This window comes from Dermacentor albipictus, chromosome 1 (genome assembly GCF_038994185.2).
Source record: "Dermacentor albipictus isolate Rhodes 1998 colony chromosome 1, USDA_Dalb.pri_finalv2, whole genome shotgun sequence".
Lineage (NCBI taxonomy): Eukaryota > Metazoa > Arthropoda > Arachnida > Ixodida > Ixodidae > Dermacentor > Dermacentor albipictus.
Window position 1 is genome coordinate 487,253,912 of NC_091821.1, and position 14,757 is coordinate 487,268,668.

The 14,757-nt window shown below is 44.7% G+C and overlaps 1 protein-coding gene across 1 annotated transcript in view; it reads right to left on the reverse strand.

Moving 5' to 3' along the window:
- Window positions 1–8,725: 8,725 nt before the first annotated feature.
- The window catches only part of LOC135912251 (uncharacterized), a 70,292-nt gene continuing 64,260 nt past the window's right edge, over window positions 8,726–14,757 (reverse strand). Inside the window, exon 6 of the mRNA XM_065444646.2 lies at window positions 8,726–8,843. Coding sequence (XP_065300718.1) covers window positions 8,757–8,843 — 87 coding nt within the window. The 3' untranslated portion in view covers window positions 8,726–8,756. The remainder of the gene's footprint in view (window positions 8,844–14,757) is intronic.

Below are 14,757 nucleotides of genomic sequence, written 5' to 3' on the forward strand. Positions count from 1 at the left end.
TTCATGGCCTTTGCAGTTTTCATATCAGCGGCACGCACTTTATTGCTGGTTTCGAACTGATATGTTTCATAAGTTTCTGTGATGTCTTTTTTATAAATGGAGAAAAAAACGTTGACGCATTGATATCAGTTATTTCGGGCGCAACGCTTGGGACATACGAGTGCATTCTTTGGTACAAAATTGCATGTTTTACTTGTCTTGAGAGTGCGTAGCATTCAAGAATTCGTTTGCAGCATCTTTGACAATGGTAATGGTAATATTCATGCATTTGATCCCATGTCACGTTCTATAAGGAAGACGCTGAGCTGCAACATGAGACCCCCCCCCCCCCCCCCCGAGCCACATTTCTGGCTACACCACTGCTCAAGCCATTCTGCCGTATAGCCAAACAAGCCACCGGAATACCACTGCCTACCCCACTGCGACGAGTGGCCTCACAGAACGACAGAACAAGATGCTCGCCGACATGTTAGCGATGTACGTCGACGTGGAACACAAGATGTGGGATGCAGTCGTTCCGTATATCACCGTTGCCTACAACACGGCAGTGTCAGAAACAACACAGATCGCGCCGTTCAAGCTTGTTTATGGAAGGAATATGACGACAACTTTTGGTGTCATGCTGCCGCACGTCACCGTTGAAGAAAATCTACAATCTTCGACCATGCGACGTCCAGTACGAGCCCGGCGACTGTGTTTAGGTCTGGACTGCAATACGACGACGAGGACTTAGCGGACCATAGAAGATCATCTGACTCATTGGCGCACTGGACTATAGGGTAATGCCACACGGCATTTCGCAATCACAGTGGTGCCGCTCACGACCTCAAGCCATACACGCGGTGAGGGTTAAGCTTTTCTACGCTCGCTGACGAAATGCCGGACACAATTTCTGTGTTATTTTGTTATTGTTTTTTTTCCTTTTGTGTTTGTAGAATCTGGACGATGCTTTATAATGGTATCTTCGACTGGTCGCTTCCATCCCCCGAAGCAGAGTCGGGCAGATCCGGCGTCCCCCAAGCTCAGAGGTAGAGGACGAGCGCGCAAGCCGAACGTGCGACTCGCTCTCGCAGGAGACAATGGCAGATGCTAAACCACGTGACTACTACCAACGTCCGATGTTTCGCTTATCGAAAGCTCCCGGCGCTGCCGCGAAAACCGGCGGACGCGCCGGCGGGACGAGCGTTCGTCGCAGTGGCCTAGGTTGCCTAGATTACGGTGGGCCGTCGCCAACAGCAGCGACGCGGCTCTGCGATGACGTTTCAATTTCGACGACTGCTCCGACGACAGGGCTCGGAGCGCCTCAGAGCGTTCGAAGATGGAGGAGAGCAATCGAGAAGAGCCAGCCGAACGCAGGGCGGGCACCCTCTTTCAACCAGCCGAAGACAACGCCGGTCGCGAGAGCGTTCCAGAGCGCTCAGAAACGACCAGTCGAAGATGGCATAAGAGTGGGTATACACCCATGTGCTTCTTTATCGGCTGACCACGTTTCACCGTCTAAACCGCTCAGCGCAGGACACGCCTGTGTACCGAAAGGTTCTCGCATGTTATCCATGGTTCTATCCTCTGTCTGTTGTCCGCGATTTAATCTGATTTACATGAAGGCGCGGCAGGAATTGCGTGGTACTTTCTGCAAGACACGCGGGTACCAGCGATTACTGGTGAACCTTCAATGACTCATGCATAAACGCCGACGCACTTGACTCGCTGATCACGTTTCGACAATTGCTGACTGTGTTCGCGACGATCCTTGTGCTTTGAGTGTGGCCGGTTTTAGTTGGCACTGGTTCACCACTAAAAGTTAGTTTCGTCACTCACACTATTGCTACAACGTTCTTTACAGTCACTACTACGTGACCATGGTCGTCATACTGTCGGGTCATTCGATCCTTGTCATTCCAACTTCGTCATCTGACTCTCGTCATACTCTCGTCGTCACTCCTGCATCTTGGTACACTTGTCTTTCTCTTATCGGCAGGCCACCATCTTCACGCTATAAACTGTCGAACCATTGCCATCATTTTAGAAAGATCTTCCTATTGTTGCCATGCCGTCATCGAGATACCACCTTATTCGTTCCGCCAACATAATTTCTACTTCATTCCGTTACACTCTAAGCAAAGCTTACACCCCTTGGGGTCTACATTTGCCACACAACAGCAACTGTCATCTGTCTTCCCCACGTTTCCTTTCTTGAAACCGCTGCGCTCGTTACTTTCCTGTCGAAAATGCTCGGTCATGCTGATAACGCGCATGCCGTTCGTGACTTGAATATACCGACAGCACCAGGCTCGCAGAATTAGAGAATAGAAATGCGGGCAAGACAGATGACGATTACTGTCCTGTGGCAAATATACACCCCAAAGGATGCAACTGTTTTTAAAGTGTATAGTTGTGCCATCGTCGACCAATCGTGGTTACGTCACCATCATCATGGCATTGTAATCGCGTCATGGGTATTTATCATCACTTTAGAATCATCCCGTCGTCGTCATGCCGTCGTCCCCATAATAACTTTGTCGTACTATCGACGTCATTCCTTCTTCATATTTCCAGCGTTGTCACTGTATTTGCCACCGGCATACGGTCCTTGTCCTACCGCCGTCAAATAACCTTGGCTAGCGATGGTTATAACAAAGCAGGCCAATCACGAGGACAATGTATGATGCACATAGTTGAAGCACTTGAAATCTCAGGAGGACCGCTACAGATTCAATTATAGTTCTCTTATTTAATATGGTATGTCCCTATGTTATCGCTACATTTCATGAATTATAATCGCATTAACAGCTGTGTCTTACCAGTACTCACGTACGGGGCAGAAACGTGGAGGCTTACGAAAAGGGTTCTGCTTAAATTGAGAACGACGCAACGAGCTATGGAAAGAAGAATGATAGGTGTAGCGTTAAGGGATAAGAAAAGAGCAGATTGGGTGAGGGAACAAACGCGAGGTAATGATATCTTAGTTGAAATCAAGACAAAGAAATGGGCATGGGTAGGGCACGTAATGAGGAGCAATGATAACCGTTGGTCATTAAGAGTTACGGAATCGATTCCAAGCGAAGGGAAGCGTAGCCGAGGGTGGCAGAAAGTTAGGTGGGCGGATGAGATTAAGGAGTTTTCAGGGACAACATGGCCACAATTAGTACATGACCGGGGTAGTTGGGGAACTATGGGAGAGGCCTTTGCCCTGCAGTGGGCGTAACCAGGATGATGATGATGATGAATCGCATTAACATCGCAAGTTATCTTAGGATGGGTTCTCCGTCTTCTTCGGGGCAATAAAGAATTCTGGTTAACATTGTTGCCAGAATAGTAAGACCTACAATTCCTAGAGGTGATCGTGCTCAGGCGTTAGACGGACAACCCGACGTTCGATTGAGGTAGCGCAGTTAGTATGGCGGTGGCCACGCCATCAAGAAGGGGAAGTGCACTGGGGTGTCGAATTTGTATGACGAAGAGTTAGACAGATGTTTGCATGGCAATCGCTATAAGAGATTGTGAGCTATTTGATTGGTGCGCGACTCACTGCGAAACAATTCACTAGAAGATCTGTAGATATCCAAACTATTGATCGTCTAGCAACCGCCAGAAAAATCATTGAGAAGACCTTCGGTACAGCTGGTTTCATTTTTCAAGAGCAGAAGGCGTGCCTAGAGCAGAGTCGTGCTCAATATTTTCTTGCTGCACATAAAAATGTAGTATTTCTACAGCGGTCACTTATGTCGCATTTTGGGCTGCCTGCGCGTGATAATCTTGATGGCAGAACTAAAATTATATTTTCAACAAGTTGTTAAAGTACTTAAATAATAGTAGCAAATAAATTTTGAAAAGTTCCTTCCTAAAATGTTTTATTGTTAGGGCATAGTGTAACCCGCTACTGGTTTCCAATATGTTCCTTCATTATTTGTGCGATGTAGTTGGACATTGTGCCATACTTTAACGCACAAATAGTCCAGCTATATTAATTTCGACTTTCAAGTGTCCATTGTTCATAGATAAATACACTAAGCGTAGAACCCCCCGGATGCTGCAAAATTTCTTAACATGGGGGAGGGACGTAAAAAAGAAAACAGAACAAAGAAATTTGCATTACCTCATGGGATACTTTTTATAGCAATTTTCGCATTCTAAGTGACTCATCCCTAGTGTTCTCAGCCTCGTATATGTTTCTCTAACATCTGGTGGGCTACGAGTGAATTTGCGTGAACAAAGAAGTAGATTATATTGCAATCTGATGGCAAAAGAACTACGTTGCCAACGTTGTACATGCGCTGTTCTGAAACAAAAGTAGACAGAGTCCGAATTTGCATATATCGCGAAACAAGGATGCTTAAATTATAGGTTGAGAAACTGACACCAGTACAAAAAAGCCTAATAAAGTAATAAGAATGGCAAGTTCCGTGTCAAAATGAGAATGCACATGAACGTTAATCTTACGAAAGACAAATTTCTGCTTCTAGTTCTCGTGTATAAGATAATCCTGGAATCCAATATACCAGCGTATTTAAATATATATATTCGCGCAAAATTTTAAGGCGAAGGCATTATACGCCCCTCTAAGCCGATAGTCCGGCGTCCGGCGTCGACATCCAGTAGTACCAAACTCCACTTGATCAAATGATGACGTCATGTTTTCCGGTGCTTGACCTCATGCGACTCGCACTGCGATGTCCCACGATGAACAGCCATGGTGTCGGGCATATGCCGTCGCCCACACCGCAAAAAACCAACCTGGACCACTCCCAAAGGTTGATATAAATTAGAGCAAGGTGGATAAAGCTGGACCTTTAATTTAGCACTGAAATCACGTAAGGATACTTGAGTGGTTGTAAACATTTTGGCTACAATTCCATCATTCTACATCCCAGTGATATGAAATTCCAAATTGATATGAAATGGCAGGGCGGTCTGTACGGGAGTATTCACCTGTGCCTTAGCTATAGTACATTGCCGCACAACTAACCGAAAATGCTGTACGGTCGCTCATATAAAACTTTGAAGCACGAGCATGGGGTTCAGCGGATGCCCATTTCTCTATCTCCCTCCCTAAAAGTGATTATCAGCTGTGCCACTCCAGGTGGTTGTTGCCAGCCTCAATCCTCCCTACTTTCCTAAATGTATATTTTATATGTGTGTTTCCTATCAAATATTCGTATAATATTTTTGTTCTGGTTCAGCTAGCAAAGAAATGAGATGCTTGTTTCTCTCATAGTGGAAGCAGGTAGCAAGGATGGGAGCCGGACAGAATGCTGCTTTGATGCAGCTTGAACACCGCCCGGCTCCTGTTGATCACTTGACAGTATCTTAGAAAAAACCGGGAACTCGAGCTAGCTTCGCGTAGGCCCAAGGCACAATGTGTCGAACAGAACCGGGCTGGGCCAGGCCGGGCCAGGCCGGGTACGGGCTAGTTTTAACATCATCGGGCCAGGCTCAGGTGGGCCAATGCATGGTACTTACCGTTTCGGAAGCGCCCGGGATTTAACAACAGGCCCGTGAAGTGCTGTATAGCCAACTGTATAGTCATAGCCTTCTTACTTTGTTCGAGGTGGCCCAATATTGAAACAATTGTAAGTGATATTTGCTTCGCAAATATTTGTGCGTGATGTCCGCATGTTTCCTTGTGACGCAGTGGATGTTTCCGTTGTTGTATTCGATCACACGCCTTATTCATGGCGTCTGCTTGGTTTTAGGTATGCCATTTTGTGCACCATCGCCAGTGTCGTGCACGCCTAGTTTGTGATGTAGCCCGTATTTTGAGACGAATGCCGAATATTTTCATACCAATTTACTACCATCTCCTCAAGAACAACGATGCGATGCGCCCAATGTCATCATCGTCCGGTACACTATTGTCATCCGATATACAAATACAGACGACATGGTTTGCAGTGCACGTGCGGACCGAAATACTTTGCACAAGTAGAGCACCGTTATTTTTGCGTCATAGCACACTTGTTAGTGCGTGCGGCTTTCAACTGCATAGTACTAGGGTTATTAGAGTAATAAGTTTGAAGCAAACCATTGCTATACCCGCTTATTTGTCAAAATTCCGCGCGCTTTAACCACACATAGATTTTAACGCCTCTAGTATGAAACAGTTCAAGATCATGGTGCGTTAAAGAAGTATTTTGTGTACGTCCAAGAGACATATATCTACATTAATACACGCTGATTTACCAATTCATTGCATAGGAATTGCCGGTACATCCATTCCTGGGAGATAAGTGGCGACGTTAATGTGGTTAGCAATATACGTTGTGATGAATGTAATTGGCGATTATATGCTTTACATTTTATTGCTCATTACTGTGATGAATGTTGTCATTAATATATTGACGTAAGTAACAAGGCAGAGCTGGGTATGTACAGCGCTCAGAGAATGAAAGGCGTCAACTTGTGGCTAAGTAATACTAATACATTCTTTTTCACCGGCTGCAGTTCATGTCGAATCGACACACTTTCGGCGCGCGCACTTATGTGGGAGTCGGCGTCACCTTTGGTGACCAGATTCTTAGTGACATTGCATGGTGTTCTCGAGTACCACAAACATAATCAGCGTTCTACTAAATTCTCCATATCGTGTTTAATTCCGTGAGCACTGCGCAAGTGCCGAGAGTTTCGAGGTTGAAGAGGCACGTGGAGTGGACGGCCCTCTCTTTCGCGCTTCCCTCTGGACACGCTAAGCAATCTTGCAACGTCTCCACAAATTCATTTGTGTAGCCTCGGAGATTTCTCCGGTGGCACGCCGGTGCACATGGGCTGCGTCCGGCAGCGGGGCTCCTTCCTTGTGCTTCCCTCTGGAGACGCTGAGCAATCTTGCAACGTCTGCACAAAGTCATTTGTGCAGCCTCGGAGATTTCTCCGGTGGCACGCAGGTGCACATGGGCCGCGTCCGGCAGGGGGGCTCCTTCCTTGCGCCTCCTTCTGGACACGCTGAGCAATCTTGCAACGTCTGCACAAAGTCGTTTGTGTAGCCTCGGAGATTTCTCCGGTGGCACGCAGGTGCACATGGGCCGTGTCCGGCAGGGGGGCTCCTTCCTTGCGCCTCCTTCTGGACACGCTGAGCAATCTTGCAACGTCTGCACAAAGTCATTTGTGCAGCCTCGGAGATTTCTCCGGTGGCACGCAGGTGCACATGGGCCGCGTCCGGCAGGGGGGCTCCTTCCTTGCGCCTCCTTCTGGACACGCTGAGCAATCTTGCAACGTCTGCACAAAGTCGTTTGTGTAGCCTCGGAGATTTCTCCGGTGGCACGCAGGTGCACATGGGCCGTGTCCGGCAGGGGGGCTCCTTCCTTGCGCCTCCTTCTGGACACGCTGAGCAATCTTGCAACGTCTGCACAAAGTCGTTTGTGTAGCCACTGAGATTTCCCCGGTGGCACGCAGGTGCACATGGCCCGCGTCTGGCCGCGGGGCTCCTTCCTTACGCTTCCCTCTGGTCACGCTGAGCAATCTTGCAACGTCTGCACAAAGTCATTTGTGCAGCCTCGGAGATTTCTCCGGTGGCACGCAGGTGCACATGGGCCGCGTCCGGCAGGGGGGCTCCTTCCTTGCGCCTCCTTCTGGACACGCTGAGCAATCTTGCAACGTCTGCACAAAGTCGTTTGTGTAGCCTCGGAGATTTCTCCGGTGGCACGCAGGTGCACATGGGCCGTGTCCGGCAGGGGGGCTCCTTCCTTGCGCCTCCTTCTGGACACGCTGAGCAATCTTGCAACGTCTGCACAAAGTCGTTTGTGTAGCCACTGAGATTTCCCCGGTGGCACGCAGGTGCACATGGCCCGCGTCTGGCCGCGGGGCTCCTTCCTTACGCTTCCCTCTGGTCACGCTGAGCAATCTTGCAACGTCTGCACAAAGTCATTTGTGTAGCCTTCGACATTTTCCCGGTGGCACACAAGTGCACATGGGCCGCGTCCGGCAGCGGGGCTCCTTCCTTGTGCTTCCCTCTGGACATGCTGAGCCATCTAAGAGCACCGTCTCGAAGTACATTGAGCCCAGCAGCTCAATGCTCTAAGAAATAGCCCTCGATCGCACGCTTACTCCTTTCGTGCTAAAGCCGACGAGCCGTTTTAAACGTTCAGTGTGTGCGTCACGTGCTTAGTTTCTTTGTGTTCTTTCTTCGTCACAGGTCACGCTTTTTTTACGCCGTGTCGCCGTCGTGTTCCGGCTGCCGTCACACGGACGCTCGCGTCCCATGCATTGCTGTTCGTCTTACACAAACACGTTGAGCCACCTGGCATCGCTTGGCGTAATCTCAAACGACGCTTGGTAGCCATCTGCCAGGAAAATGTTACACATAGCAACGATCTCCAAAGTGCACTGAATCTACTTTTCTTTATTTATGTGACAAATCAGCTTCAGCTTCATTTTATCTATACCCTGCATTCCTGTCAGCTAATTTGCCATAGTTCGAAGTTCCGACTATGAGTTTAGTAATCATTTTAGTCAGCTAAGTGCCTGTCATGCCACGCGTATACCAACGCAACGCATGGTAATTATTACGTAGGCATACGCAAAGTAAGTCACCCGTTGCCGGTAGATACCTGAAAAATGGTGCACACCTTACAAGCCAGTAACATTGCATGGCTAGAAATCCTGGCATGCAGTGTTTGCGAGGCGCGAGAAAACGTGAATGACAAAATAATTTTATTTCCAATAGTTTATGCGATTATACACAAGAAAGTCGAATTCTGACCCCAAAAGAAAGCTTTAGAGAACAGAACATTGTCAGCGCTTCAACGAACGGATGTGTGTGCCGTCTAGAAGAGAGTGTCCCTAACCCACTTTAGCGTAAACATGAGACTAGCCGTATCCTCTGGGAAGATCTTGTGTTTCCTCGCGCATTCCTGCGAAGAAAAACAAAAGAAAAAATCGCTTTGCTGTGCAACACTTCCAATGTTTCTTTTTCTTTGTTTATTACAGAGAAATGTGATCGAAATAAATAGGAGACAATAATTTCGATTGCGACAAGGTCCCTTATCGGCGCAAACAAATACACTGACATACTGATAAGGCAAACGAAGTTTCCAGCTCTGAAAAACTGTTACGCTAAATATTTGTAGACTTGTTTATTCAATGAGAAAGCAGCTGGCTATACCCTGCGCTGCGGAGTAAAATATGTAGACAACTAAAGATAATAGAAAGCGACTCTCGACAGGGCTAGATAGACTGTACGGTCATTTGTGATTACAGAGCATAGTCCTGGTTCATGATCGAAAGCGTCCTCAGCTCAGACGGCCATGAACTCGCTACTCCGCTCCTTAAGGCCACAGGGCATTCGCAAATGTCAAATGCACGCGTGTTCTATGGTTATGTTGATGAACAAAACAAGAACAAAGTGAAAGCAGGAGCCAACATTTCGACAACAGCACCTGTCTTTTTCAAGGCGACATATGACCCTTACAGTACCATGACCCCTGTAGCACACAGCTCCACCGATAGTGATAGGAGCGAGCAAGCTCATCGTCTTGAATTTCCACCAAATTAGTTTATTTCAGTGCCACAGGAGGCAATACAACAGCCACAACAGTGATGTGTGGGGTGAAAGCAAAAGTCCATCAAAGCTTGACGAAAGCCTTCACACCATTTAATATATAGCAAACAGCAACAATAAATCATAGGATTTTATAAAATGTGAAAACAGGTCTTTGAGCGCTGTATTGACTACATTCTAAACACACATATAACGGTTGTCTGGAGAAAAAAAAATGCTATCATTCATTTATTAGGCAATGCCTGTTTAGTGTTTGTGGCAGTAAATAGTTCATTTGGCAACCATAATTGGTCCGTGTGTAAGGGATTTTCCAATCAGTAGCTCGCGTGCTATTGGGCAAGTGCATGATGTTAAACGCACTGAGTCTATAAGAAAAGTATCATGATTTTTTCCGTAAGTACGGTAGCGCCTAATTAAAATCCAATTGTAACAATCAGGTATTGGCTGTAAATTTAGGGCTTCGAAGATCGGTTTAGAGTGTGCATCGCATGGAGCACCTGTAAATATACCCACAGCTTTTTTCTGTAGTCCTAAGTCCTATAGCCCTGTAATTTCATATGCTGTTCTAAGATATAGATAGCAATAATATATCGTAGATAATATGGAGAATTATATAACAAAAGTTTAATTCATTGCGGCAAAAGAGAACGCAGACGCGATAGGACACCTACGATACGAGAAAGTTCCAAGTGTATATGTTTCATTTTCGAATTCACCCAGTATTATTTCTTTTTGCGTTTGTAGTGCTGTACCGGTTGACGCTGCTTTGTGAAATCAAACTGAAAAGGCGCCATAATCTGGTGATTGGTTAAGAATAAAGCTATTGGTTATATATTAGTTTTTCAATTACTTTTCAAAAAGCTGTTAGTATGGAAATGGGTCTATAATTTCATATGTTGTTCTAAGATATAGATAGCAATAATATATTGTAGATAATATGGAGAATTATATAACAAAAGTTTAATTCATTGCGGCAAAAGAGAACGCAGACGCGATAGGACACCTACGATACGAGACAGTTCCAAGTGTATATGTTTCATTTTCGAATTCACCCAGTATTATTTCTTTTTGCGTTTGTAGTGCTGTACCGGTTGACGCTGCTTTGTGAAATCAAACTGAAAAGGCGCCATAATCTGGTGATTGGTTAAGAATAAAGCTATTGGTTATATATTAGTTTTTCAATTACTTTTCAAAAAGCTGTTAGTATGGAAATGGGTCTATAATTTCATATGTTGTTCTAAGATATAGATAGCAATAATATATTGTAGATAATATGGAGAATTATATAACAAAAGCTTAATTCAGTGCGGCAAAAGAGAACGCAGACGCGATAGGACACCTACGATACGAGAAAGTTTAGAGTGAACAAGCTCAACCTGATTGTTGCTTAGCATACTTTGGTGAAAAATTATTCCCAGGGTTTTCACTATAGGTTCAATTTTAATTATTTTCGGGCCAACGGTTAGGGCCAAATCGCAGTTTATGGGCTTAGTTTTGGGAAGAAAGAGTACTGATATTGTTTCAGAGCCGTTTAAATTAAAAAATCGCTTATGCTGATGTGCTGAGTAATTCCAAGACACCGTTTGCTTTATCTACAAGTTTATGCCAATCGCAGTCCTTAAAAGATAAGTTTGTATCATCGGCGTAAATAATAGAAGTTGTGCTATTACCGATGTTCACCGAGCCATTTACATAGATATTTCAAAGTAGCGGACCCAGGATACTACCTTGACGCACGCCATTTGATGATTCTTTAAAACTAGACGCATAGCCATTAATTTCAATTTTTGCGGTTGGTATTCTGAATATGATTTTATGACACTTAAAAAGTTTACCCGGATACCTATATAGTGTAGTATTCTAATTAGTGTAATGTGGCTAATTCTATCGAAGGCTTTTGAGAAGTCAAAGAAAATTTCAAGTGTATATGTTTCATTTTCGAATTCACCCAGTATGATTTCTTTTTGCGTTTGTAGTGCTGTACCGGTTGACGCTGCTTTGTGAAATCAAACTGAAAAGGCGCCATAATCTGGTGATTGGTTAAGAATAAAGCTATTGGTTATATATTAGTTTTTCAATTACTTTACAAAAAGCTGTTAGTATGGAAATGGGTCTCTAATTTCATATGTTGTTCTTGTGTCCACCTTTCAAAGTAACATGAACTTTGGCTATCTGAAGACGCGTAGGAAAAGTGGCCAATGAAAACAATAAATTGTTGATATATACTTAGACAGGGGATAACATGGGAATAACATGTTTAATTGGCCGAATTTCAAGGTCGTCAGCGTTACACCAACTACTGTTCTTTATGAACACGAAATGAGCCGTAACCCCCTGTGTACCTACTGCATTTTCTCCCGCATTACCCATGTTTTCCATGGTAATCTTGAGATACGCGACTGCTGCTGTAGCCACGTTTTTTTTTTAAGTTAAAGACTTTGATATTTAGGTAGACGCTTATGAAATAGAACGGGGGGGGGAGGGTTAATGGCGGCACCATCATCATCTTCAGCAGCGTATTGTATGCCCACTGCAGAATGAATGCCTCTCCCTGCGACCTCCTTACCCCAGTTCTGCGCCAACCGATCTGAACTACCCCGTTTGAATTTGATCACCCACCTAGTCTCCTGCCGTCCGTGACTGCTCGCTTCCCTTCTTTTGGCACCCATTCGGCAATTCTAATGGTCCACCGGTTGTCTAACCTACTCATTACATGACATGTCCAGCTCCATTTGTTTCGTTAATGTAAATTAGAATACTGGCTATCCCCGTTTGCTCCCTGATCCACAACGATCTCTCTTTTTCTTAACGTTATGGTTAGCATTTTCTTCCTTCCATCGCTCTTTGTGCGGTCCTTAACTTCTTCTCGAGCTTGTTTGTCAACCTCCAAGTTTCTGCCCCATTTGTTAGCACCAGTAGAATGTCGTGATTGTACGCCTTTCTTTTCAATGATAGAGGTAAGCACCCAGTCAGGATCTGATAATGTCTGCCGTGTGCGCTGCAACTCATTTTCATTATTCTGTAACTTTCCTTCTCACGACTAGGGTTCCCTGTTGACTTAGGTAAACGTAGTCCTTCACAGCCTCTAGAGGCTGACTAATGATCCCGAACTCTCGTTCCCTTGCCCGGCTATTGATCATTACCTTTGTCTCCTGCATATCAATCTTCAGCCCTACTCTTACACTCTCTCCGTAAAGATCCTTGATCATTTGTTTTAACTCGATCCCAGTTTTGCTGAACAGGAGAATGTCATCTGTAAATTGAAGGTTGCTGAGATATTCACCGTTGATCCTCACTTCTAAGCCTTCCCATTCCAAGCGCTTGAATACTTCTTCCCAGCAAGCAGTGAATTGCATTAGAGAGATTGTGTCATCTTGTCTGACAGCTTTTTTTATAGCTATATTCCTACAGTTCTGTGGAGAATTAAAGTAGCTGTGCAGTCGCCATAGATATTTTCCAAGATATTTACGTGAGCGTCAATGGTTACGTAAAGCCTGAATGAGTGCCGTTATCTCTACGGAATCGAGTGCCTTTTCTCAGTCTATGAAAGCCATGCGGAGAGGCAGACTGTACTCTGCGGGTTTCTCGATTGCCTGATTGATGACATAGATGTGATCTATTGTAGAATATCTCTTCCGCAAGCCAGCCTGCTCCGTTTGTTGACTGAAGGCCAGCATTGCCGTTATTTTATTGGAGGTTATCTTGGTGAATATTTTGTATAATACACTGGAAGTAAGGCAATGGGTGACTTTTCAGTTATTTAACGTCTCCCTTTTTGTGGAATAGTATAATGTTGGCATTATTCTAGTTCTCTGCGACCCTTGAAATCGACAAACATTTCGTATAAAGGGCTGCCAGCTTTTCAAGCATTATGTCTCCTCCATCATTGATAATATTCACTGTTATTCCATCTTTTCCTGACACTTTTCCCTGTTTCATATCTTGCACGGCCCTTCTATATTGATCGCTAGTTATAGAATGAGTCTCAGCACCCTTTTCATTAATAGTTTGTATGGAGGTATCGTGGCCGCTTTGCGTGTTGTGGAGGTCAGTAAAGAATTCTTCCGCTGTTTTTACTATATCTTCGAGATTTACTGATGGTGTTACCCTTCTTATATTTGTATGTATGTATGTATGTATGTATGTATGTATGTATGTATGTATGTATGTATGTATGTATGTATGTATGTATGTATGTATGTATGTATGTATGTATGTATGCATGTATGCATGCATGCATGCATGCATGTATGTATGTATGTATGTATGTATGTATGTATGTATGTATGTATGTATGTATGTATGTATGTATGTATGTATGTATGTATGTATGTATGTATGCTTTATTTCAGCAAAAACCTGCTTTGCGGGGCTAAAGTGGGGAAAAAAGCTGCTCGTAGAAGATATCATGCTGCGTCAATTTTATACTGCTTCATCAGTCTTTCTTACGTTATAATTTCGAATATCATGCATTATTTCCATGTTGATCAGTTTTGACCGTTCCGCGAATGCCATCTGATCTCTTGAGCTGGACACTTTCATTCTTTGTTGTTTATTTATTCGGTCCTTGTTACTTGGGGGAGCTTACCTATTGGTTGCTTTGGTGCCTTACCTCCCACTGACATAACACCGACATACTGATCACTAAAAGAAGAGTACCATGAAATTGTATTGTTTGTTGAACTTGCATTATTGCAAAATTGTGAACATGTAGGACACAATGGTGGTGACAAGCAGTCAGCTTGCAGTGAATGCTTATCCGGTCATCTATCTCGGCCCCATGTTTATCGAACTCTACATAATCATTTTCAACGCAGTTCAGCTACCTCAACTTAATGTAGTTCTACGGACCAACCAACTTTGAGACCAGGCTTCATTGCCAGGCTTCCTGAACTTCTGTGGGAAGGTGCCGGATCACAGCTGTTTTCTGGTGCTGAAACTTTATAGGTTCGTGCTGAAATCAGTTGCACGAGGTGTAGTGAGCCGATTAAGCTTGTGCTATGCCAGGCAAATGCGGAATTTGTTCTGCGATATAACGGGGCAGCTGATTTTACTGATTTCTTGACCAACTTGTTATGTAGATAAGTTCATATCAAGGAAGCCCTCGGCCCCGCAAGGTTCCTTGAACCAACAAGCGTTCTGATCCCAAGACTTATAGGAAGGGTGGAAAGTACGTGACTTATATAGCATGTGTGAATAATGTGGGATAATGTGACTCCTCAAGCACAAGCAGAACCTCACCAACATTGCGTTAAAAGCCGGATGAC